The sequence below is a fragment of the Chlorocebus sabaeus genome, chromosome 16 (assembly GCF_047675955.1).
Source record: "Chlorocebus sabaeus isolate Y175 chromosome 16, mChlSab1.0.hap1, whole genome shotgun sequence".
NCBI classification, from domain to species: domain Eukaryota; kingdom Metazoa; phylum Chordata; class Mammalia; order Primates; family Cercopithecidae; genus Chlorocebus; species Chlorocebus sabaeus.
Window position 1 is genome coordinate 4,019,022 of NC_132919.1, and position 25,992 is coordinate 4,045,013.

At 50.6% G+C, this 25,992-nt stretch overlaps 3 protein-coding genes across 5 annotated transcripts in view; 1 reads left to right on the top strand and 2 right to left on the bottom strand.

Moving 5' to 3' along the window:
* ZZEF1 (zinc finger ZZ-type and EF-hand domain containing 1) overlaps nucleotides 1–18,136 on the bottom strand; it is a 158,847-nt gene extending 140,711 nt beyond the window's left edge. The window contains exon 1 of the mRNA XM_073004598.1: nucleotides 18,049–18,136. The gene's annotated coding sequence lies outside the window, so the exon portion shown is untranslated. The remainder of the gene's footprint in view (nucleotides 1–18,048) is intronic.
* On the top strand, nucleotides 302–14,696 carry CYB5D2 (cytochrome b5 domain containing 2). The gene is made up of 4 exons (XM_037987447.2): nucleotides 302–754; nucleotides 5,630–5,770; nucleotides 11,387–11,573; nucleotides 13,985–14,696. Exons 1-4 carry the CDS (start codon nucleotides 505–507, stop codon nucleotides 14,199–14,201), a joined length of 795 nt encoding a protein of 264 aa, XP_037843375.2. The 5' UTR covers nucleotides 302–504; the 3' UTR covers nucleotides 14,202–14,696.
* Nucleotides 17,416–25,992, bottom strand: part of ANKFY1 (ankyrin repeat and FYVE domain containing 1) — a 103,370-nt gene continuing 94,793 nt past the window's right edge. For 2 of the 3 annotated variants that reach the window (XM_008009906.3, XM_008009905.3), the window contains exon 25: nucleotides 17,416–24,812. In XM_008009906.3, the coding sequence (XP_008008097.1) occupies nucleotides 24,680–24,812 (133 nt within the window). In that variant the 3' untranslated portion in view covers nucleotides 17,416–24,679. The remainder of the gene's footprint in view (nucleotides 24,813–25,992) is intronic. The other variant, XM_008009907.3, reaches the window with a different exon arrangement.

The following is a 25,992-nucleotide window of genomic DNA, read 5'->3' on the forward strand; positions in this document are numbered from 1 at the left end:
GAAGAGCCAGGCGCGGGTGGCTCACGCCTGTAATCCCAGCACTTTGGGAGGCCGACACGGGTGGATCACCTGAGGTCAGGAGTTCGAGACCAGCCTGACCAACGTGGTGAACCCGTCTCTACTAAATACAAAATATTAGCCGGGCGTGGTGGCGCGTGCCTGTAGTCCCAGCTACTCGGGAGGCTGAGGCAGGAGAATCGCTTGGACCCGGGAGGCGGAGGTTGCAGTGAGTCGAGACTGCGCCTCTGCACTCTAGCTTGGGCGACAAGAGCTAAAACTCTGTCTCCAAAAAAAAAAAAAAAAAAAAGTACAAGGAAAAAGTCGCAGTCAGCGAGCTTCTCGCCAGAGCCAGGAATACAGACAGAGCGAGCTGAGAGGGAGCGCGCGCACGAGCGAGGAGAGCGAGAGCGCGCGCGCCGATGACGTCACGCTCGGCGTCTCCGCCATCTTGGCTGTAGACCGAGGCGGCAACTTGGGCAGTGCGGTCTGCGTGCGGCCGTATCGATGCTGAGGCTCGGAGGCCGTGGGCTTTTGTTGGGCCTGGCTGTAGCCGCAGCAGCGGTGATGGCAGCACGGCTTATGGGCTGGTGGGGTCCCCACGCTGGCTTTCGCCTTTTCATACCGGAGGAGCTGTCTCGCTATCGCGGCGGCCCAGGGGACCCGGGCCTCTACTTGGCGTTGCTCGGCCGCGTCTACGATGTGTCCTCCGGCCGGAGGCACTACGAGCCTGGGTCCCACTATAGCGGCTTCGCAGGTATCAGCGAGGCTGCTCACGCCTTTCCCTCCGCTGGCGCGAGCCGGTAGCCACCTGCGCGTGGTTCGTTCATTATTCATCTATTTCGCCCGCACCCCCCACCCCACCCCACGTCCATCAAACCCGCGCGACGGGCGGTTCCGAGATGCACCATCCTTCTGGGCTCTCTGGCTCTGGCGGGACTGTGGGCCAGCTCTGTCATTCACCACCGCCCTGCATGACTTATATTGGAGAAACATGTCTTCTCTCTCTTGGTAACCATTACCCACCGTCGGAAGCCGAGGATACGGGCTGTGTGCCAGACTTCTGTGGGGGCTCTCAGGGCACAGATAAATGAGATCCCGGCCCGCCCCTACCCTCACAGTTTCCTTACTAATTCCAACCATCTCTTCATTATGCCCGGGTCCGAAATAATCTGTCTTCCCCCCACCTCTTAGCGTAGTGTTTTCAAGGTTCATCCATGGTTTATGAGCATGCATCAATACTTATTCTTTATGGCCGTCATATAGTACATTTGGTCTGAGTCATTCCTGCTTCTAGTACAGATGCACCTGTTTGCTTTCCTTAGAAAAGATTATGAGGTTAGGGCACAGGAAAGGGGTCCAGTCACCTTTACAGTCCTTCATATGTAGAACAAAGCTGTACATATGTTAGGCCTCAAGGAAGATTTGTCAAATTAAGTTTATGCTGGTGTCCCTGTTTTACAGCTGAGGGGGTTAAAGGATGTGATTTGCCTAAAACCCTCACACCTGAGTACTGACAGAACATGGACTTGGACCACCAGCCTTGTGCTTTTTTACAGATGTTGCCTTGCCAGCCAGCGGGACTGACCTCCAAAATTTAAAAAGAAAAAGTGCAGGGCAGGCCTAAGATCAGCTACTAGGCTGATATTAAAGAAGCATTTTCCACTTGTCATTATCTTAGGAGAGTTGGGAAGCTCCCTCTAGCACTTAAAATACAAGCCCCTTCCCTCTGTCTAGGGAGCACTTCAGAAATACAAGGGTTGACAGAAAAGGAATGAAGTCCAGTTGGTCTCGCAAAGCCCCAGAGACAGTCCAGCAGGGGAAGGGACTTAGGGCTACACGGTGAGTTAGAAGCAGAGGTGGGACTGGAATCAAAGTGAAGGCAGTTTTCGTTGCGCTGCCTTATCCCGTGCTGTTGGAGATGTCGTTGGATGTTTGCACAAGTGTGGGCATAAAACCTTCAATTTCTGGAGTGCTTTTTCTTTTTTTTTTTGAGATGGAGTCTCGCTCTTGTGTGCAGTGGCGTGATCTCGGCTCACTGCAACCTCCGCCTCCCAGGCTCAAGCGATCCTCCCACTTCAGCCTGCCAGGTAGCTGGGACCATAGGTGTGCACCACCATGCCCAGCTAATTTTTGTATTTTTTTGTAGAGATAAGTTGTCACCATGTTGGCCAGGCTGGTCTTCAACTCCGGAGCTCAAGTGCTCCACCCGTCTCAGCCTCCGAAAGTGCTGCGATTAGTAAGCCACTGCACCCAGCCTTTTTGTTTGTTTGAGACAACCTGGTTCTGTAGCCCAGGTTGAAGTGCGGTGGTGCCATCTTGGCTCACTGCAACCTCCACCTCCTGAATTCAATGTTCTTGTGCCCCACCCTCCCGAGGAGCTGGGATTACAGGTGTGCGCCACCACGTCTGGCTGATTTTTGTATTTTTAGTAGAGATGGGGTTTCGCCATGTTGGCCACGCTGGACTGGAAATCCTGGCCTCAAGTGATCCACCTGCCTCAGTCTCCCACAGTGCTGGGATTACAGGTGTTAGCCAAAATTCAGTGCTGTTTGTTTTGAGGCGGAGTCTCACTCTGTTGCCCAGGCTGGAGTGCAGGGGTGCAATCTCAGCTCACTGCAAGCTCCGCCTCCCAGGTTCATGCCATTCTCCTGCCTCAGCCTCCCGAGTAACTGGTACTACAGGTGCCCGCCACCACGCCCAGCTAATTTTTTGTGTTTTTAGTAGAGACGGGGTTTCACCGTGTTAGCTGGGTTGGTGTGGATCTCCTGACCTCGTGATCCACCCGCCTCAGCCTCCCAAAGTGCTGGGATTATAGGCGTGAGCCACCGCGCCCAGCCCAGTGTTTTTTTTTTTTTTTAATATAACCAGAAACTTGTAAAAATGTCACCACTAATTCTAGAACATTTTCATCACCCCAGAAAGAAACTTCTTATCTATTAGCAGTCACTCCTCATTCTTTCCTTTGCCAACCACTATCTACTTTTTTTTCTGTCGATTGGCCTATTCTGGGCATTTCATGGAGTCATACATGTGGCCTTTTGTGTCTGGTTTCTTTCACTTAGCATAATGTTTTCAGGGTTCATCCATGGTATATCAGCATGTAGCAGTACTTTATTCCTTTATGACTGAATAATAATCTATAGATATTATAATTCTAATAATACGGATATACCACATTTTATCAGTTGATGGATTTTTGGTTTCTTTCTACCTTTTTGCCTGTTATAAATAATGCTGCTATGAACATTCATGTACAAATGTTTGTGTGAGCTGGGCACAGTGGTGTGTGCATGTAGTCTCAGCTCCTTGGGAGGCAGAGGCAGGAGACTCGCTTGAACCACGGAGGCAGATGTTGCAGTGAGCATTTCTGCACTCCAGCCTGGGTGACAGAGCGAGACTCTGTCTCAAAAAAAAAATTAGCTGGGCATGGTGGCACATGCCAGTAATCCCAGCTACTCAGGAGACTGAGGCAGGAGAATCACTTGAACCCGGGAGGCAGAGGTTGCAGTGAGCTGAGATTGTACCATTGCACTCCATTCTGGGTAACAAGAGCAAAACTCTGTCTCCAAAAAAAAAAAAAAAAGGAACATGGCAAGGCAGTGTTGGTGGCAGCTGGTGCAGGAATTTGGACATTCTCGTAGAGCAGAGGGAAGCCTCTCAGGATTCTTTGGCAGGAGAATGACATGATCAGTTTATGTTTAAAATATCATTTGAGTGTGGTATGAAGAGCAGATTAGTGGGGCAAGAATGAATGTGGGGAGGTCTCCCTCAGGGTTTACTGTAGTAGTTCAGGTGAGAGAGGATAGCAGCCTGGGCTTGCTTAGATGTGGGTGGAGACAGGTAGACTGACACAAGAACACTACTTAGGAAGAAAATAACAGGACTTGGAGACTGGATGTGACATGAAGGGAGTGTTAGGAACTGCAGGCTGGGCACGGTGGCTCATGCCTCTAATGCCAACACTTTGGGAGGGCAAGGTGGGAACATTACCTCAGGTCAGGAGTTCAAGACCAGCCTGGCCAATGTGGCGAAACCCCCCTCTCTGCTAAAAATACAAAAATTAGCTGTTCGTGGTGGCGGGCACGTGTAGTCCCAGCTACTCGGGAGGCTGAGGCAGGAGACTGGCTTGAACCCGGGAGGTGAAGGTTGCACTGAGCTGCGATTGCGCCATTGCAGTCCAGCCTGGGCGACAGAACGAGACTCAGTCTCAAAAAAAAAAAAAAAAAAAAAATGCATTCCCCAGGCTCGGTGCGGTGGCTAACACCTGTAATCCCAGCACTTTGGGAGGCCAAGGCAGGCAGGTCACCTGAGGTCAGGAGTTCCACACCAGCCTGACCAACATGATGAAACCCCGTCTCTACTAAAGATACAGAGAATAGCCAGGCATGTTGGCGTGTGCCTGTAGTCCTAGCTACTCGGGAGGCTGAGGCAGGCAAATCGCTTGAACCCATGAGGCGGAGGTTGCAGTGAGCCAAAATTGTGCCTTTGCATTCCAGCCTGGGCGACAAGAGTGAAATTCTGTCTCATGCACACACAAAAAGAACTGCATTCCTGGGTTGAGCAACTGTTTGGCATTTACTGAGGCAGTACTGGAGTAGATACAGGTTTCCTGGCTGTGAGGGTGCCGATAATCATGAGTTCAATGTGGACTTTTTTTTTTTTTTTTTTTTAAGAGAGATAGGGTCTCACCCTGTCACCCAGGCTGGAGTGCAGTGGTGTGGTCATAGCTCAAACCCCTGGGCTCAATCAGTCCTCCTTATTTGGCTTCTTGAGGAGCTGGGATTATGAGCATGAGCCACCATGCCCAGCCAGTGTGAACATTTTGATTTTGTGATGTCTGTGAGACATCTAAGTGGTGTTGGATATACAGGTGTGAGCCTTGGGAGACATCTGAGCTGAAGATACAGATGTGGCTATCTTTGCCTGTACACGGGCTTTGAAACCACAGGTGTGGATAAGATTGTCAAGTGCGATGGTGTGGATGGTAATTGACCCCTAAGGCCGGTAGACAATGAGGAACTGGAGAAGTAGGAGGAAAACCAGGCCAAGGGAAGCAGTCAGCTATGTTAAATATTGCCGAAGGTAAATGAAAGAATGTGATCAATGCCAAAGAGCTGTGTGTCCAAGGTGTAGGAGTATCTGTCACAGAGGAGGTGGTGGGGACCCCATTTCCCTGCGGATGAGGAGTGGGGCTTGTCAAGAGATGTTTCTCAGAAAACAGATTCTTGCCGGGCGCGGTGGCTCACACCTGTAGTCCCAGCACTTTGGGAGGCCGAGGTGGGTGGATCACCTGAGGTCAGAACCAGCCTGGCCACCATGGTGAAACCCCATCTCTACTAAAAACATATAAAAAGTAGCTGGGCATAGTAGTGGGCGCCTGTAATCCCAGCTACTCTGGAGGCTGAGGCAGGAGAATCACTTGAAAGTGATTCTTTCATAGAAGGTGGAGGTTGCAGTGGGCTGAGATCATGCCACTGCACGCCTGAGCAACAGAGCAAGACTCTGTCTCAAAAAAAAAAAAAAAACACACACACACACACAAAGAAAAGAAAAGAAAGAAAATAGATTCTTGAGTGGGGACAGTGTCAGTCATTTACAACTGGATCTGATGGAAAGTTCTCTCTTTCAGGCCGAGATGCATCCAGAGCATTTGTGACCGGGGACTATTCTGAAGCAGGCCTTGTGGATGATGTATCTGATTTGTCATCTTCTGAGATGCTGACACTTCAACATTGGCTTTCATTCTATGAGAAGAATTACGTATGTGTTGGTGAGTAGTCCACAGGTCGTACGTTTCATTTGATTGTCTGTAATGTTTTTAGGGGGCTGAGATTTTTTAGGGACTGGGCTCTAGGTTGAAATCTGAAAAACAGGCATGGATTTGTTTTACTTCAAATTCTGGTTGTTAGAATAGGGATGAGACGCCCAGAAGGAGATGGATGGGCACCTGCTTCCGCCCCTCTTAGTCTTGGGAGAGGATTACTAAGCTGTTTGCTTTGACCTCAGTTTCACCACAGCCTGTGATTGCTTGCACCATCCTTGAACAACCAGCTCCAGAAGGCAGCTTCCCCGTCTCACTGTGCTCTATGCATCTGGCTTCAGCACACAGCCAGAAAGGGTTGAAGCCTGAATTTATGTTTCCACAAATCCCCTTTGATGTGGTCCTCTAGGAGGAGACAGACTTCCCGAGTGAGCCGTCTCCCAGGTGGTAGTGATGCCAATCAAACCACAGTGTAGGGCACTGCACTTGCTACTTACTGGTGCTACGTGAGGGACTTGCTTCTCAAATGAAAAGACACCAAACTGTGTTGTGAAGCAGTGTTAAAGACTCTGAACACTAGGCCAGGTGCAATGGCTCACACCTGTAATCCCAGCACTTTGGGAGGCCGAGGCGGGTGGATCACTTGAGGTCAGGAGTTCAAGACCAGCCTGGCCAACATGGTGAAACCCCATCTCTACTAAAAAATACAAAAATTACCCGGGTGTGGTGACACACGCCTGTAGTCCCAGCTACTCAGGAGGCTGAGGCAGGAGAATCACTTGAACCCAGGAGGCGGAGGTTGCAGGGAGCCGAGATTGCACCACTGCACTCCAGCCTCAATGAAAGACACTGAACACTAGATTGCTTCACAAGTACGGACATGCGGGATGGTTGCAGCCCTTTCTCCCATCTGTCTGCAGCCCCCGCCTCTCACGAGTCCTACTTGGACACGACTGGCTTCCTGAGGATCACCAGTGTCACTCTACCATCGAAACAGGCCTAACTTGGAAGAATTCTGAGGATCACCAGTGTCACTCTACCATCAAAACAGGCCTAACTTGGAAGAATTCTTTCCTTAATGCCTCTGAATTTCTGCTTCTGTCATGACTGCTTGAGTTACCTTTTCTGAGAACCCTGGCATTTTTATTAACACCTCGGCTCCCGCCATATCCAATCAGTCAAGGCTTTTTCACAATATCTAAAGTTTGTGTCTGTCCATTGTGGGCCTCTGCAGCACGCCGTCCTTCATTTTCCCAGTCTGCCCAAGATCAGTCTTGAGACCACAACCCTGTCTACCATTGAAAGCACTGACCTCTACTCACCTGCGCTTCAGAGGGCTGGCTTCTTCCCTTTCCCAATGAAGTTGCCAAACCAAGGTTGAAACATTACTGGGTTAATAAAGAAAAAAAAAACCCAATAGAAAAGAATGAGAGCCAGAAGCAGTGGCTCACGCCTGTAATCCTAACACTTTGGGAGTCCGAGGCGGGCAGATCACCTGAGGTCAGGAGTTCAAGACCAGCTTGGCCAACATGGTGAAACCCCATCTCTACTAAAATACAAAAATTAGCCAGGCGTGGTGGCAGGTGCCTGTAACCCCAGCTACTCAGGAGGCTGAGATGGGAGAATTGCTTGAACCCGGAAGACGGAGGTTGCAGTGAGCCAAGATTGCACCACTGCACTCCAGCCTGGGTGGCTGAATGAGACTCCGTCTCAAAAAAAAAAAAAAAGAAGAAAAAGAATAAGAATGGAGTCCAGACTGGTAGCTCATGCCTGTAATCCCAGCACTTTGGGAGGCCGAGGTGGTTGGATCAGTTGAGGTCAGGAGTTCAAGACCAGCCTGACCAACATGGCAAAACCCTGTCTCTACTAAAAATACAAAAAATTAGCAGGGTGTGGTGGCACACGCCTGTAATCCCAGCTACTCTGGAGGCTGAAGCATGAGAATCACTTGAACCTGGAAGGCAGAGGTTGCAATAAGCCGAGATCACGTCATTGCATTCCACCCTGGGTGACGGAGTGAGACCTTGTCTCAAACAAAACAAAACAACAAAACAAAACAAAACAAAAACCAGAGTCCTGTAAATGGGCAAAGAATGCCAGGCCAAATCCTTCATACTAAGATTTGGGAGCACACTAGAAGTGTTCCAGATGTGTTTGGTGTGGCAGGTGAACTGTTCTTGTCTGAATGATGTAAAATGTATTGAGGATGGGGTGGGGCATGTGGTGGGAAATGCCTCAGAAGGATTTTAGTTGAAAACAGGATCTTATTGAATACCTACTATTCATAAGTTAAGGTTTAGATCTCAGGGGGACCAGGGATGAATTGAGTCCAATTCCTGCCCCTGTTAGCTCATTCTGTAGGATAGGGGCCATGTTAGGCTCTTTCAGGTTACCAGTAACCCTGAGGATACATCAGTGGATGAAGGTTTATTGTAAGGGTATATACTGAAGTGAGGACAGCCAGGAAGCCATCTTGGCAGCCAACATGGCCAGGCCTCAAGCGTAAACAAGATGGCCTTGGTTATGCTGTGGATATAGGATTGGCTTGGAGACGCAGCCACTGGTGATCACCATTCTCATGACACAGCTTCTAGAACTCCTCCTGTGTTGCCTCTGCTACTACTGTCCTCTCTTTGGGTCTCATGTCAGAAACTCAACCAAGACAGGCTTGTTACCATATAACACAGGCGCCCCAAACCCCATAGTGGGAAGTTCTGTGCCAGGCCAACTCATAGACTGCAGGCCTGTGATTCAGGCCCTGATTCCTTTCTTCATTCATCTAATAAGTATTTAAAAGGAATGCTCTATGCTAAGCTGTTTTATTTATTTATTTGTATATTTTTTGAGATTGAGTTTTGTTCTGTCATCCAGACTGGAGTGCAGTGGCGCAATCTTGGCTCACTGCAACCTCCCACTCCTGGGTTCAAGCAATTCTCCTGCCTCAGCCTCCCGGGTAGCTGGGATTATAGGTATGCGCCACCACGCCTGGCAAATTTTTGTTATTTTTCGTAGAGACGGGGTTTCACCATGTTGGCCAGGCTGGCCTCGAACCCCTGACCTCAAGTGATCTGCCCGGCTCAGCTTCCCAAAGTGCTGGGATTCCAGACGTGAGCCACTGCGCCTGGCGCTAGCTGTTCTGAGCACTGGGCCTCACTAGTAGAGAGAGGTATCATAAGCAAGTAAACAGATTGAACAACTCCAGATAGGACCATGCGCCAGACTGATGCGACGCATGTTCGGGAATTCTGGCTCCTTTAGAGCAGGTGCTTAGGGCCGGATTCTTGGAGAAAAGGACCGTTAAGCTGAGACTGGGCAGGTGAGTGGGAGGCAGCCACACCGAGACCTGAGGAGAGTGTCCCGGGTCAGGGAAGAGCAGTGCTGAAGGTGGGGAGTGGGGAAGCACGGCCAAGACATAGAAAGGAAGCCCGTATGCTGGAGCCCCCAGTGAACGAGCGGGGACGTAGCTTGTAAGAGGCTGAAGAAGCAAATCAGTTAAATGGTTACAGGGCCTTAGAGGCCTTGATAAGAAATTTGCATTTTTGTCTGTCTGCTTTAGGAAGCCATTGAAGGGTTTCCTCAGGCGTCGGAGTGCCACGGTATGATTCGTGTTTTGAAAAGATCCCCCAGTTGTTTTACGGACAGAGGGCTCTAGGAGGGCATGAGCTGAGGCGCAGAGAGCAGTCAGGAGGCCAGTGCTACGGTCCGTGCTTCGGAGGAGGGTGATGGCAATGGGAATGGAAAGGAGTCAACAGAATCAGGATCTGTTCAGAGGTAGGACTGACAAGGTTTTCTGATGGATCAGACAGCAAGGAAGGGAGCATGATGTGGATGTCGAGGAGGAGGAGTCAGGCTCCTCGTCCAGGCTCCTAGTCTGGGTCACAGGCTAGAGGCAACATGGATTTGAGAAAGTCAGGGAGGGCGTTGGACTTGAGAGATGAGCTGAGTCTCAGATGCGCTGAACATATGCGCCACTAGAATCGAACGTAAAGCTAGTTCTTAGGGGTTGCTCCCTCCTCGGTCGCACCTCCCTCAAGTGCTTCCTTTCTGCTTCTTTCGTCTTGTGGCAGGTGCTGCCTCTGAAGGCCATTTGTACCTCAGGACTGGGCTACGTTAGGACCCTGCACTGAGAGAACTGACCTGTTTTTCCTTCTGGCCTGTAGGCTGGGGGACCACTTGCCGGCTGCTGCCATAGCTTAGACTTTTACAAATTCTGACAGGCACTTTAAAGCCGGGCACAGTGTGGCTCACACCTGCACCCCCATCTACTCAAGAAGCTGAGGTGGAAGGATTGCTTGAGCCCAGAAGTTCAAGGCATAAAGAGCTATGTTCATGCCTGTGAATAGCCACTCCACTCCAGCGTGAGCAATAGAGCAAGACTCATCTATAAGGACACATCCAGATAGGCATTTTAAAGGAAAACCAGTTTTTACTCACTTACGTCCCCTGAGGGACACAGCCAAAAGAGAGCAATGGAGGGGAGAGCATGGGCTTAGAGCCAGATTAATTCACTAGCTTTGTAGACCACCCCAACTTATTTAGCTTGCCAGTCTCTCCTACAAATAAGGGAACAATTATTTCTCTCATAGATTTGTTGGGAGGAGTAAAAAAATATTGGTGGCCAGGAGCAGTGGTTCATGCCTGTAATGCCAGCACTTTGGGAGGCCTAGGCAGGTGGATCACCTGAGGTCGGGAGTTCGAGACCAGCCTGGCCAACATGGAGAAACCCGTCTCTACTAAAAATACAAAAAAGTAGCTGGGCGTGGTGGCACATGCCTGTAATCCCAGCTACTCGGGAGGCTGAGGCAGGAGAATCGCTTGAACCCGGGAGGCGGAGGTTGTGGTGAGCCGAGCGCGTGCCATTGCATTCCAGCCTGGGCAACAAGAACGAAACTCCGTCTCAAAAAAAAAAATACATATATACACACACACACACACACACATACATATATATATACACACATATATACATCAGTAAATACACACATATATACACACATATAAAATAAAGTGCTAGGATAGTGTCAGACATTAAGTTCAATAAATGATCTGTATAAAGCAAAATAATTTGATGTTGGAGAAAATGGAGCTGCAAAAATATTAGCCTGCCTGGGCATGGTGGCTCATGCCTGTAATCCCAGCACTTTGAGAGGCTGAGGTGGGAGGATTACTTGAGCCCAGGAGTTCAAGACTAGCCTGGTCAACAGAGTGAGACCCCCTCTCTATTATAATAAACATGTTAGCCAATAAGCCATTCATTCATCAAACATTAGTTGAATACCCACTGTGTGCTCTAAGCACACTGAAGCATCGAGAAATGAATCACGCACGGTTCTGCCCTCAGGGAAGCATTGTCTGGAAGTGAGAAAGATTTGATAGTTTCTGTAATAAAGGGCTCTACAGCTAGAACAGGCATGCAGTTCTGTGGGGTTTTCTAGGATGTTGAGAGGTTGGTATGCAAGGCACCAGGAGTCAGTCCCTGCATTAGAAGTTCTTAATAAACGCACACCAGCAGGACTGAAGTCAGAAACCCTGGGAACTTGTGCCTTCCCACCCCTGCCTCAGCAGTGAAGTATCTATTCACTCTCACCCTCTCTCTCACTCATATCTGCCTTCCTGTCATCACAGGAAGGGTGATAGGACGCTTCTACGGAGAGGATGGGCTGCCTACCCCGGCACTGACCCAGGTAGAAGCCATGATCACCAGAGGCTTGGAGGCAAACAAACTAGAACTGCAAGAGAAGCAGACGTTCCCGCCGTGCAACGCGGAGTGGAGCTCAGCCAGGGGCAGTCGGCTCTGGTGCTCCCAGAAGAGGTAAGCAGGCTCCCCTTCTGCTCCTTTCGGCCTGTCTCAAATCCAACTCCTAGGCCATCCTGCCTGCGGCATTCAGTGAATTCAGGGAATTGATTGTTAACCCCTGTTTTTTCAAAATACTGAGACCAATTCTCAACCTTGGCTGCATATTAGATCTTCTGGGGGACTGCCAAAATGATGGATGGTCAGACCTCACTCCACTCAACTGAATGGGTTGAGACTTGGACTTGAAGCCTGGGCATCTTTTTATTTTTCCCAAATTCTCCAAAGATCCTGCTGACACAACCTCGGCCCGGGAATGAGAAGGCACAAGCAGGATTTCTTGCTTTCTTTGGCCTGTTCAGCCATCCACTGGCTTTGGTTTCCTGTTTGACAGCACAAATCATGCCTGTCTACAGGAGAGGGGGACGAGGAGGTGGGGAGGGTACATGCAGTGATGGCTTCAACTGCTGTCTTAAAAACAAGGTGAGCCGGGCGTGGTAGCACACCTGTGGTCCTGGCTACTTGGGAGACTGAGGCAGGCAGGTCTCTTGAGCTCAGGAGTTGGAGTCCAGCCTGGGCAACATAACAAAAAAACAATAACAAACAAACAAAAAAACGACTGCAAATTCGGAGTTCTCAGCCTTAAATGAGGGGAGCAAGGGCAAAGGTAGCAGGAAGGAAAGCTCCTTCTTTCCTGGCCACTAGCTTTGAAGAGACAGCTTCTCCAGTGTCGTCATCTCAAGAAGGAGGGGACTGTGAGAACCTGGCCTGCTCACTTTATGGAGAGAAGCTAAGACAGGCGTGGCCTTCCTGTGACCCAGGCCTGAACGCAGGTGGCCTCGGAGGGCCCTGGTCCCCCGGAGGAGACTCCAGGAGGCCCGCGTGCGTTCAGATGCTTGACTTTGCTCCCTTGGGACCCACCTCCTTTTTCCTCCCCACAGCCCTCCCCTCTGTCTCTGAACCTCTTCTTGCTTTCATGACTGAGTAATTCAGGATCTGCCTTCCCCACAAAACCCTTCCGGGGCACCCTAGTGAACTGAGGGGCCCTATCCCTGTGCCTCAGCCCAGTTTGTTGTTTTCTGTTCACCTGTGTGCATCTCCCATTAGACTGAGAGGAACAAGCACTGAAGGCAGGGACGAGGTGTGGAGTAAGGATCCCCCGTGATGGGATGGAGGCTGGGTGGAAGACGGAGGCATTTGGGTGACAGCCTTATTGTGGTAAGCTAGAAGTAGGATGTTTTCTCACTGGGTGAAAGTTTCTCTGACAGGAGGCACCGGAAACTGTCTGAGGCATCAGTTCCAAGAACCTCAGTTTCTTTTTTGCAAGGCCTGTGAGTCCATCAGAGACTGAACCCGGTACCCTGAGGTGGGCTAGGTCCCTCTGCCCAAGATAGGAGGTTGCTCAGGTTATGTTGGGCCAGAGCTGAATCCTCTATGTCTGAAGCCTGGTGCCATCAAGGACTGGACCTGTGGGGGACAGGACAGCTTGCAGCTACACCCTATGCCAAGGGCTTCCCAGAGAAGGCCAACCCAGGTGACCAAGGGCCAGTGGCCAATTGCCCACCCCCACCCAAGTGCCCCAGAGAAGAAGGTGAAGACCGTGGCCCGCGCTGGGTTGTAGTGGGGGAAGGAAGAGGACGGTCACACCCAGACACTGCTTCTGAGAAACTCACAGGCCAGCAGGGGAAGCCCTTTCACAGCTGTTGCCACCAGTGCAGGACCATGGTGCTGCCTCCTAAGAAGGGGCAGGGCAGGGGCTGGGGAGCACAGTGAAAGGAACCTTGGACTGTGCCCTTGGCCTGGGGAAGGTGGTGGTGGCCCTGCAGGGTAAGCTGGAGGAAGTCAGGGGAGAGCATGAAGGCTCAGGGGCTGAACGCTGTAGCCTGCTGCCTTGGGAAACACTCCGGTGGGCTTCTGCTTTTCCTATGGCCTGGCCCACTGCTTCCTGCCCTCCCCTTCCCAGAGGCCCACTGCTTCCTGCCCTCCCCTTCCCAGAGGCCCACTGCTTCCTGCCCTCCCCTTCCCAGAGGCCCACTGCTTCCTGCCCTCCCCTTCCCAGAGGCCCACTGCTTCCTGCCCTCCCCTTCCCAGAGGCCCACTGCTTCCTGCCCTCCCCTTCCCAGAGGCCCACTGCTTCCTGCCCTCCCCTTCCCAGAGGCCCACTGCTTCCTGCCCTCCCCTTCCCAGACGCCCACTGCTTCCTGCCCTCCCCTTCCCAGAGGCCCACTGGTTCCTGCCCTCCCCTTCCCAGAGGCCCACTGGTTCCTGCCCTCCCCTTCCCAGAGGCCCACTGGTTCCTGCCCTCCCCTTCCCAGAGGCCCACTGCTTCCTGCTCTCCCCTTCCCAGAGGCCCACTGCTTCCTGCTCCCCCCTTCCCAGAGGCTCGCGAGTTCTCACACTGAAGAAGTCCTCTTTCTGTCTGTCCTTAGTGGAGGCGTGAGCAGAGACTGGATTGGTGTCCCCAGGAAGCTGTATCAGCCAGGTGCTAAGGAGCCCCGCTGCGTGTGTGTGAGAACCACCGGCCCCCCTAGTGACCAGATGCCGGACAGCCCACCACACAGAAATCGTGGGGACCTGGACCACCCAAACTTGGCGGAGTACACAGGCTGCCCACCTCTAGCCATCACATGCTCCTTCCCACTCTAGCTGTAGCCTTTTCTGTTGATAACACACAGAGAGCTCTGCCGAGAACCTGAGTAGGCCCTTGACACTTGTGTGCCCTGGGATGCCCCCTGGAGCAAATCAGGAGGTTCTGGAAGGACACTGGCTATATTCTGCAAACGTGGCTCATGCCCCTCACTGTGGCTCAGCGTTGTGGTGCCTGAGGGACAGCCGGCCACCTGCCCAGTACTGGTCAGCGTTTCACCACTATTCCCCTTGACCTACTGGCCATCTTCCTCAGAGCCCTCAGATACCAATGGGCGCAAATATGACCAACTCCATTTCCACTTGACTTTACAACCAAAAGCCTGCTGGGTTGGTTACAGCTGGGCCAACACAGTAAGAGGCAATAACAGATTAGCATGGGTTGATTCTGGACTTGGAAAAGCTTTTGCTTGTATGGATACGGCAAATCCAGATGTCTCTGAACAAAGCAACAATTTAAAGCAACAACATTTTCTCTCCTTTAAGCACTTAAAATCAGGTGTGGTGTGTTTTCAAAGGCAGAAGTCTGCATTTTGAGCAAAAGGTGGTTTCCCAGCTCTTACAAGGTAACTGGTTAGCATGACATTAAAGTTTGGGCGGGGCTGCAAACTTCAGGGGGCTGGGCTTGCTGCTTGTCCAGTGGTTTGTATTTCCAGGGTCATCTGTAAGCCCTACACTTGGCAAATGTCGTACCTGTTACCTCTTGACTATTTGTTAAGGTAGATGGGGGCAAGGAGTGTTCCTCCTTCAGACAGAAGTGGGACCAGCACTACCCCAGACAGCACCGTGGCCTCTGTGCATCACCCCATCAGAGCCTCCCCCCCGCTCCCTTTCCCACTCAGTCTCCCCCTCAGCATCCTCTAGCTCCCGCTCTCTCTGTCACTGTCTCCTTTTCTCCATCATTCATTTCACTAAATCGCCTTCCAGATTCACAGACTAGAAAGTGGAGGCTGCCCCCGCTCCACTGGCGAACCTGTGCTCACTGCCCCTATGGCCACAGCTGTTCCTTACACTTGGGCTGCGGCTCATGGCTCCTTTGGCCTGCCCCCCGCCATCTTTCTCACCTGCCCCTCCTTTTTTTTTTTTTTTGAGACGGAGTCTCGCTCTGTCGCCCGGGCTGGAGTGCAGTGGCAGGATCTCAGCTCACTGCAAGCTCCGCCTCCCGGGTTTACGCCATTCTCCTGCCTCAGCCTCCCGTGTAGCTGGGACTACGGGCGCCCGCCACCATGCCCGGCTAATTTTTTGTATTTTTAGTAGAGACGGGGTTTCACCGTGTTAGCCAGGATGGTCTCGATCTCCTGACCTCGTGATCTGCCCGTCTCGGCCTCCCAAAGTGCTAGGATTACAGGCTTGAGCCACCGCGCCCGGCCACGCACCTGCCCCTCTTGTACCCTTAACCTCTCCCCACCTCCTGGATCTTGCCCCAGGCGTGCATTCAACGGCTCACTTCTCTCCTGTAGCCCCTCAGCGCCACAGCTGTGGCTTATACTTACTAGCTTTGCTTTTCAGCCCCGTGTGCTCCAACAACCAGGACAAATTCTGCACTGGCACATTCCATGGTCACAGCCAGTTCTTACCTGAGCTTCATCACACTGGACACTGGACTGTGGGATCCTCCATGAAACCCTCACTGGGCTTTGTCCTGCTTCTCTTTCTCCCTCTGCCCATTCCTTCCTCATTGCCTTGAGAACCCCGTTTTGCTTCCACAAACCCCTTCCCATTAGCTCCTCCCACTCCAAATCTGGCAGTTACTTAGACCATGAAACCTGCACATCTACTCCAGGCAGCGTTCCACAGCGTTTCATCTTCCCTTTCCATGCTGCTTCTAGTTCTCCAAGTGAACGGCCCACCAGCTGCACGCGGAGTCAGAATCCGAGCAGCCATCCACACTCTGACCTCCTTCCCTCCTCCTAACCCACCTGCAGGTCCCGGGAGCTCTGCCTCCCTGATTCTCTCCTTTCCCTTCCCTCTTACCTGTCCCCAGTACTCCTTCTCTGGCCTAGGCTGTCATTTCTCACCTGGATTACTGAAGGAGCCTAACTGTACTCCCTCCCTCCAATTCCTCCTCCGCACTGCTGGGAGCCATCTTTCTTTCTTTCTCTTTTTTTTTTTTGAGATAGAGTATTGCTCTTTTGCCCAGGGTGGAGTGCAGTGGCAAGATCTCAGCTCACTGCAACCTCCGCCTCCCGGGTTCAAGCAATTCTTCTGCCTCAGCCTCCCAAGTAGCTGGGATTACAAGCATGTGCCACCACACCCAGCTAATTTTTGTATTTTTAGTAGAGATGGGGTTTCACTATGTTGGTCAGGCTGGTCTTGAACTCCTGACCTCGTGATCCGCCCACCGCGTCCTCCCAAAGTGCCGGGATTACACGCGTGAGCCACTGCGCCTGGCCGAGCTGTCTTTCTTAATCATGATGAAGGCATGTCCCATTTAAGCCTCCTCAGGGGCTCTCCTTATCTATAAGGACTGAGTGCCAGCTCCTCTGCTTCGTGCCACACGAGGCCCTTCTGTGGCCTCTCTCCTTTTAGACCTGTGCCTTTGCCATCTCCTCCCATGTGCACCTCCTTTCCAGCCTCCCTCTCACTGCGGTATGTCTGCAGTGCTTTCACACAGGCTGTTTCTTTCGCCTGGAATGACTTTCTCCTCTGTTGACTTAATCCACCCCGTATTGCTTCAGTATTCAGCTCAGTCAGGCCCTTCTTGGAAGCCTTCAGTAACTGTTGGGCCAGCAGTGAGATACAGAGGCACTTTCCTTGGTTCCCATGGCACTGTGCTCATATCACAGTGGGCTCTTACCATGAACTTCCTATCAGCCTCTTGCACTGGACCACTCTGAGGACAGAGCCCCAGTGTGACTCAGCTCCGTACCCCTATATCCACATGACTCAGCGTCAGACCCCTATAATCCACTTTACTCAGCGCCATACCCCTATATCCACATGACTCGGCTCTGTACCCCTATATCCACTTTGCTCAGCACCATACGCCTATATCCACATGACTCAGCTCCGTACCCCTATATCCACATGACTCAGCTCCATACCCCTATATCCACATGACTCAGCGTCAGACCCCTATAATCCACTTTGCTCAGCACCATACGCCTATATCCACATGACTCAGCGCCGTACCCCTATATCCACATGACTCAGCGCCATACCCCTGTAATCCACTTTACGCAGCGCTGTGCCCCTATATCCACCACGCCTAACATGTGGGAAGTGCGTGCAGAGTTCTTTTTTTTTTTTTTTGAGACAGAGTCTTACTCTTGCGCAGGCTGGAGTGCAGTGGCGTGATCATAGCTCACTGCAGCCTTGAACTCCCGGGCTCAGAAAGATTCTCCCACTTTGGCCTCCCGAGTAGCTGGGACTGTGGGCATGTACCAGCGCGCCTGGCTAGTTTTTTATTTTTGTAGAGACGGGGTTTCACCATGTTGCCCAGGCTGGTCTCGAACTCCCGGGCTCAAGCCATCTGCCCACCTTGGCCTCCCAAAGTGCTGGGATGACAGGCGTGAGCCACCGCGCTTTTTGGAGATAAGGCAACAAAGGCACATAGAACTGAAGTCACTGAGCGTGGAGCTGAGCCTGGAACGCAAAGCTCTGGATGCCTGATCGGTGTCATTTTCACTCCTCCATATTTCTCTATGTTTGGCCCTCCCTGGGGCAGGACCAGGAGCAGACAGAAAGGAGAAGAGCTGAAATTAGGATTTTCTTCTGAGTTCTAGGCAGTCCCTGAGCTCAGTGCTGAGACTTCTCTGTTACCCAGAAACAGCCCCCAACTCCAGGCGAACTGAAAAAGTTACTGTCCCTGATTTAGTCCTCCTCAGTCATTCAGCAAATAACTTACCAAGCACCGACTATGTGCCAGGCATCATGTTAGGGCTGGGGGGTTGGGGCAGCAAGGCTTCTGACCTCAGCGGGCTTGTAGTATGGTGGAAGAAACCCCACAGAGCGGCCAGAGGCCGTCCTTGTGGCAGGAATGCAGGCAGAGTGTCAGGACCAGGCCCCAAGATGTCCTCCATCCTTCAAAAAACAAACAAACAAAAAGGAGCATTCGTCATTCCAGCCAGCTTCGGGCTATGGCCGTGCCTAGAGGGTACGTGATCTCTGACTGATGCAAGTCTCCTGCGCACAGGCTCCGGCACAGACTTGGCTGGCTTCAGGAGCCTGCTGAGTTCCTTGCTCAGTGAGAATTCATTTCCTTTTTGATACTTACCTTATAGTAATTACCTTCCTACTTAACCTGGTAACACATCTCTCATGTCAGGGCAAAGGATTCAGCAAAGAATTAGGTTCAGCAAGAATAGGTTGTCATTTTAATGGCCTGAAGGGCTCAGCCATGAGAAGCTGTAATTGCTGGAGAAATGCCTCGCCTTTCCCTCTCAAGTACAGGTGGCCCTGGGCAAAACCATGGGGGAGGAAGGGCAAGGCCTTGATGGAAGCCACAGATAAGCTCAGCTCAGGCTGAGCATGCAGTCAGACTTGCTGGCAGAAGGGAAGGAAAGGAGAAAACTCATCCGTATTGCGCAACTCTGCTGGGCCAGGCCTTGTTCTCATTTAATCTCTATGCCTGCCTCGAGAAGTTCCCATTTTATGGCCCAGAAAAGGGGCATGAATATCTCCCACCTCTTCTAATAGTTACATCAACGTCGTGTGACAGAGCTGGGCTTTGTGATGCGAGTCTGATCTCTGCCACACCAGTGAGCATGGTGTTAAGGCAAAGCCTTTGCTGCTGCACTCCACTCCAACATTGTGAAGGAGGCCGGGCACTTATAATCCCAGCACTTTGGGAGCCCAAGGTGGGTGGATTTCTTGAGGCCAGAAGTTCGATGGAGGCCAGCCTGGCCAACATGGTGAAACCCCATCTCTACTAAAATACAAAAATTAGTTGGGTGTGGTGGTGTGCGCCTGCGGTCCTAGCTACTGGGGAGGCGGAGGCTGCAGTGGGCGGAGATCACACCACTGCACTCCAGCCTGGGTGACAAGAGTGAGACTCTGTCCCAAAACAAACAAACAAAACCCAAAAATAAAGAACTCACCTTGAAGGAAGTTTCAAGGTCTGCCTTTTCATTCGGAGATGACGGTTTTCTGTAAACATCTAAGAGTGAAGAGTCTGAGGCTTTCTGGTCCCAGCTCAGCCAGTGTGAACCCGCCCCGCCCCACACTTGCTTTGCTCTAGGCAGAGCTGTGCTCTGAAAGCCGGCGCCAGTGGGGAGGTTCCGACTGTGCTTGCTCAGAAGTCTGCGGGTGCCCCTCAGAGAAGGGCAGCGACCCTAGGCTGGACCCCACCCTTGAGAGCATTTCCTACTGCCAGAGCCCCCAGTTTCTTCTGGGGCAGCAGATACCGCCGTAGCCCTTGCCAGAGCCCCCGATTTCTTCCGGGGGCAGCAGATACTGCCATAGCCCTTGCCAGAGGAGCCCTGCCGTGCACACACCAGAATCGGGGTACTTGGATGAGAAGGGCACATTACTGATCACCTTCCTCCAGGCAACCCTGTAAGTTAAGGACTACAGTCCACCCCCATTATGTAGGTAGGGAAACACAGGCAAAGAAGTTAGGAAACTTGCCCAGAACTCTCAGCTAGTCAATGAAAAACCCGAACTAAAACCCAGCGCTCTTCTCTGGCTGGGTAAACGTGTGGAAGTTGCTGTGTTCCTGGTTACTATTTGTGCCTCGCTTATAGCCAGTGACAGTGTGGTTAGCACTGTTCACCTTCAGGATGGCGGTGAGGATTACTTGGGATTGTCACGTGGAAACACTTAACAGTGCCTGTGAACGATGAGAAAAGCCACTGGAGAATGAGCTTTATGAGCTCTGTCACCACAGCTAGTCTGACCTGGGGGTAAGCAAAATGGAAGACAGGAAAAGGGACTGTACTCGCTCAGGAACGTGTGAGGGCCACGGGAGCTGCTTGATTGGTAACGATCTGTACGGGGCTTTATGGATCACTAGATTTCAATTTGCAAGCCCTGAAACCGTCCTTAGTGTTCTCTGAAGCCCACAGTGCCAGTCGCCCTTCACGCCTTGGCCAGCAGAAAGCTCATCATGAGTGGATCCTCTTGGGAACTTCAGAGGGTCAGGTGACAGTGACTGAGACTGCCTCAGTGATCACGCTGGGTGCCATGAGCTGAAATCTGGGCCAAGAGCACAGGCACAGTGAGTTAAGCAAGCAGCTACAATGTTTAAAATAACTGCACTTTTCGGGAGCTAAGCTATGAGGACGTAAAGGTGTAAGAATGATACAGTGGGCTTTGGGGGCTCAGTGGAAAGGGTTGAGGGTGAGGGGTAAGAGTCCACTGTACACTGCTGGCTGATGGGTGCCCCCACATCCCAGAAGTCACCACTAAAGAACTTCATGTAACCAAATACCACCTGAACCCCAAAAACCTACTGAAATTTTTAAAAATTAAAAATAAATACATAAAACAGCTACTTTTACTGCTGTCAACAGCACATTCCTGAAAAATGTTGTTGGAATTCAAACTTTCCCGGAGGACAGCCGGTCAAGAAACTTATTCACATGTCAGGAGTTTTCTAAAATTTGTTTTTAATGCTTACTGGTATTTCTGCATTAGAAGTAACTACAAATGTCTTATTAAAGTTTCCACTTTAAATGCACAATTTGACTTCATTTTATTATAAGGAATTGTTACAGAAAATGCAAATATCAGTATTTGAAAAATACATTCCATTACACAGATTCCAAAGAAACAATTCTGATAAGCGCCATGGTCCTCTATGATCCCATCACCCCACACTGAGCACCGCCCCGAATGGGTTGGAAGCCAGGGTATCAACCCACATGTGTGCCTCAGTTTCTGCCCAGCTACTGCCCCTCCTCTGGGGTCACGCAGGGATGTTGTAACAGCCACCTCCGCACATCTGCCAAAAAGGGCAAGTCATCAAGGCCAGCAGTCTCAACTCAAGACTCCCTAGCTGCAGGAAACCAACGTTGTCAGTTGTAACAGGTTAATATATTATTTATGCCACACAAAAAAGGAATTGTACAGCAATGATCTTCCAAAGAAAGTCTTTAAGGCATCTGTAACTTCTGGGAATTTCAGGGTTTTTATCTTGTCAGTCAGCTCTTCACTAAATTACTTCCAGAGTGAGAAGGTAGCTCCCAATTCCCTTTGGCAAGTTGGTGCCGCCTCCTTCCTCTGCCACCAGGCTGGGCTGGGGAGCTTTGGTGCTTCAGATAGTTCTTCTGGGACTTGCCCCAAGGGAAGCAAGTGTCTGTCATGGAAGCATTACCCTTACTTGTTCCTGCTACTGTCACCTGGGAAGTTAGCTTGCCTTTCAGGGTAAGCATTACATAGTTAAAAAATGTTCTTTTTCTCCAGATAAAAGAAACCTAGATGGAAGTCAAGGCTCTCCCCTTTCCCAAGACCTTCCCTCCACTCCATACCCATGGACAAGATCAGTGCAGAAACAGTTCATTACGGCAGGTGTGGGACACGGGGGGGAGCGGAGAAACCACACACACACAGATCCACACAGGGACCCGTTCAGGGACAAGAGTGAGGACACGGAACAGGGTGGTCAGAAATGACTCGGGGCTCTGAGGTAGAGGACTGAAGGTCACGTAGACCCCACTCCTTGGAGAGAACGTGGCAGGTGAACTGAGCAGTCGAATCCAGCCTCAACTAAATTGGTAATTGGGGTTGACAGTGCACAGGCCCAAAACTCCAAATAGAACATGTTCTAACATGTTAGTGAGACACCACGAAAAAGATGACTGAAAGTCAAAAGTCCTAAGTGTAGGCACTTAAGTTTACGGGAAATTTCGGTGTTAGAGGATCACAGCAAATTAGTTTAAGCCATTCGATTTATATATAGCACGTGGTCCGTACCTTTGTTTTAAAAACAACGACAACAAAAGACTGTTAAGAATACACTGAATAATAAATCTGGCGATGAGCAAAGGGCAGCTCAGAGCAAATTCAGCATAACAACGTTGACTGTTGCAGCAAATTATGTTTCAGTAAAGTTTATTTTTCCTGCTCTACTCATTCAGAAGTGGCAACTTTCTGAATGAATTTCAGTTTTTGCTACTAGTACTTAAGCGACTGATGAAAACTTACCCACAGCTAGGCAGTTTTGTACTCAAGTGTTGACAGCAGGGAGAGCACGGAAAGGGCTGGAAGCATGCCTAGTCCCAGCCAGGGCAGTGCATGTTGGAGTCCACTGGGACGGTTCCCACTCAAGGAGCCTGCTGAGTGCAGCCCAGCTGAGTGCAGCCTGCGTGGTCGGGGGACCTCCTAAGTCTGTGGAAAGAGGCTTTTCCTGTATCCACATGAATGCACCCTGCAGCCAATGGATAGCAGGACTCAATGTTCTCCCAGTCCATAGCTGGTCAGTGCCACTGCTGTCCTGGGACTCGGGCTAAGAAACAGAAGCTCAAATCAACATATTTTACACATGATCTTCAGATTCTAAGTGCAATGACAGGCGAGACTGTTACTGAGATTGGTGTGGCAGGTCATGGGGAGAACAATCGGCTTCACCCTTGACTCATCTCCCACATTCCTTTTCAAGAACAGGTATCCATGTGCCAACCACTTCAATTCACACCCGAACCATGATTCTCTTACTTTCTAACTCAGGTAACCAAGCTACCTAAGCCCTGCCTGCTTCCTTATGGCCCTTTTCCGGTAACAGAAAATGGAAACTGACCACATGCCTCACATGGCCAAATGTCTGCCAAGACTAGCAGAGTTTCTCTATTAAAAATTCTGTATGAAACATGTCAGACTGGGAGATGGGAATGCTTCTAATTAATTGTTTTCTTTTAAACATTGTGCACAAGCTTATATTAACATAGAAAGCATATATATCTTATAAATCACAGAAGCTTTTTTTTAAAGTAGTACTCCAGTTTATCAGTTCATTTTACACACATATTTAGGCAACAGAATGTATAAATCTACTGCAACACAGAGGACACACTATCCAGAAAAGAATGAACAAAAAACAGGCTGTTGCAAAAATATTTAGTCCCTTTACACATATATTCAAACTTCATTAATGCAAAAAAAATGTAGTGGTTATTAAATGTCTGAAAGAATCAGTATCTATGATTGAGATTGTTAGTCTCTGAGTATAACACATATTGTTCATCTCAGAGTTGTTTTGTTTTGAAGCAGTGGTAGATGCTTCTCTTTAAATGTGCATTTTTTAGAAACTGGCCAAACCTTCAAAAGAAAAGTTTAACACCTCATGGTTCATGTATGTACTAGCAGCGATGCCAGCCCAACAAGTTCTGGTGGCCTCATCCAGCACACAAGCCAGAGACTTCCAAAATAAGGTGGTGCACAGGTGGCCAGGGCCCTCGGCTGGTGGCCCTTCGTGGGGCAGGGCAAGCTACACAGAACTGGGACCAACAGCACTCGCAGCATCACTAGGGAGGATTTCGGCAAGAAGCGTTTGTGTCAAGGACATAGGACCTGCCGGCCTGAGGCTGGAAATGCCCTTGGGGCTGAAGCCTTAGTGACTCCACCTCTCATCACTTGGCCTGTGTGAATCTCTTGCTTTAAAAGATGCTCTGTAGAGTTTTTCCTGGGAGACCGTGTGAGCGGAGGCCCGGTCACCGCTGAGCATTAGAATCACTGATGCAAGAATGCGTGAGGGTATTTCTGAATATGGATTTTTAAACTGGGATCACCAATAATGCAGCTCTATAAAAAGTGCAGCACAATAAAAGTGCATTTCCTCCAGCACTCTCCAACGGCAGAGTGACTGAGGACTCCACAGACAGGACGCAGCAAGACGAGAGAAAGAGACGGCTGCTACGAGGCGCCAGGCGGCCCCGCTGCGCTCCTGACACCTCAGCAGCGTGAACACTGTAAAGCTTTCAGTTGTTAAGGCCACGAGTTTTCAGCTCTCATCTTTGAACCCTGTTAAGAATAAAGATTTCACCTTTTTAAAAGGGGTAGCTCACTAAAAATACGCTTAGCTTAAAAAGAAAAAAAGACTTCAGGGCAAGAGGATCCTATTATCTTTATGAAAACACTGTACAGAAAAGTCCACAGCCACTTACCCTAGAGTAAAGCCAGCTCATCAGCCAGCTTCCTACACTGTGAGGCTCTGCCCCATCAGTCAGCCCAGCGGGAAGACTTCACGAATGCTCTGGGACGGACACCAAGCTACCGGAAGGAAAACTGGTTTCCAAGTGTCCTTGTATGTCGGTAGCAGAACAGGGAGGGGTCTAATTCCTACTCACATTTACCACTTAGGCCAAATGGCCTGGTCCGATTAGCGAGACATCGAGTGAAATCGATCACAGTCTGACACACACACAGACAATCATACGGAATCATTTGAAATGGGATCTATTACACCATGGTCCTTAATCGTTCCAGTCTATTGCCGCAGGAAGACACGCGCCAGCTCCTGCTCTGGGTGGGGTCAGGCTGGTGAGCAGAGCAGCTGCTGGGGAGGTGACCAAGGATGTGGCCTGGGCCCTCCGGGGGGCTCACTAGGAGACCCCACCCAGAGTCAGTACATCAAAACAAATGTTGCAAACTCGTACAGGCTTGTTCAGATCGAACTTTATAATAGGAATCTCCTTGGTCGAGCATTTATGGCAAAGAAGACGTCCGCAGTGACGACTGTGGAAGCAAAGAAAGGAGTATGAGAGGAGCACTGACAACAGACTCCGCTTCCTGACAAGTGAGGACAACCGCAGCAGGGCCTGGCAGACAAGGCGCCCACGATGCTACTCTGGCAACTCTGCCGACTGCCAGCCAGGTTACCATAATTCATGTAGAATTTTTAGTCTATGAAAACAAAACTCTAGTCAATCATGTTAAAGCAATACTGAAGGCGGCTTTTTTTTTTTTTTTTTTGAAGATCAAGAGCAGCTCGGGCCGGGCGCGGTGGCTCACGCCTGTCATCCGAGCACTTGGGGAGGCCGAGGCGGGCGCATCACTCGAGGGCAGGAGTTTCAAGACCAGCCTGGCCAACATGTTTAGTAGAAACCCCCATCTCTACTAAAAATACAAAAATTAGCCGGGCGTGGTGGCGCGTGCCTGAATCCCAGCTACTCGGGGCTGAGGAATGAGAATTGCTTGAACTCGGGAAGTGGAGACTGCAGTGAGCCGAGCTCATGTCACTGTACTCCAACCTGGGTAACAGAGCAAGACTGTCTCAAAAACAAAAAGAGAGCAGCTCAGCACTATCTTTTTTTTCTCTTTTTTTTTCTCTTTTTTTCTTTTTTGAGATGATGTCTCGCTCTGTCGCCCATGCTGGAGCGCAGTGGCATGATCTCGGCTCACTGCAACCTCTTGCCTCAGCCTCCCAAGCAGCTGGGATTACAGGTGCCCGCCACAACCCCCAGCTAATTTTTGTATTTTTAGTAGAGATGGGGTTTCGCCATGTTGGCCAGGCTGGTCTCAAACTCCTGCCCTCGAGTGATCCGCCCGCCTCTGCCTCCCAAAGTGCTGGGATGACAGGCGTGAGCCACTGCGCCCGGCCTATCTATCTCATTTTAATGGGAACAGCTCCTTAGTTCTCGGCAAAGCGCCCCGTACTGAGGCACACCATGAGGGCAGCAGCTCATCTCAGCTTTGCTGCAGGCAGCAAGTCAGGGAGGACAGCACAGGCCTGGCACGCTGCCTGGGAGCCGTGCACCTTCAGCTTCTAGCAGGAACGCCACCAGTCTGCAGGCTCCCTGCCTTCCCTACATCTCTCTTCCTCAGTAAGATCCTTGGGTGTGCTCATCTCATCCCTCCATTTGGTCAAGTTTTGCCCGTGAATGTGCAGGACCCAGGCAAGTTCACGGCCTGTCCT

Excerpts from the sequence above, each read along its gene's own strand:
- CYB5D2 (XM_037987447.2), top strand. The coding sequence starts at position 505 with ATGCTGAGGCTCGGAGGCCGTGGGCTTTTGTTGGGCCTGGCTGTAGCC. Across the intron at positions 755-5,629 it reads CCACTATAGCGGCTTCGCAG|GCCGAGATGCATCCAGAGCA; the intron begins GTATCAGCGAGG and ends TCTCTCTTTCAG. Across the intron at positions 11,574-13,984 it reads CTCTGGTGCTCCCAGAAGAG|TGGAGGCGTGAGCAGAGACT; the intron begins GTAAGCAGGCTC and ends GTCTGTCCTTAG.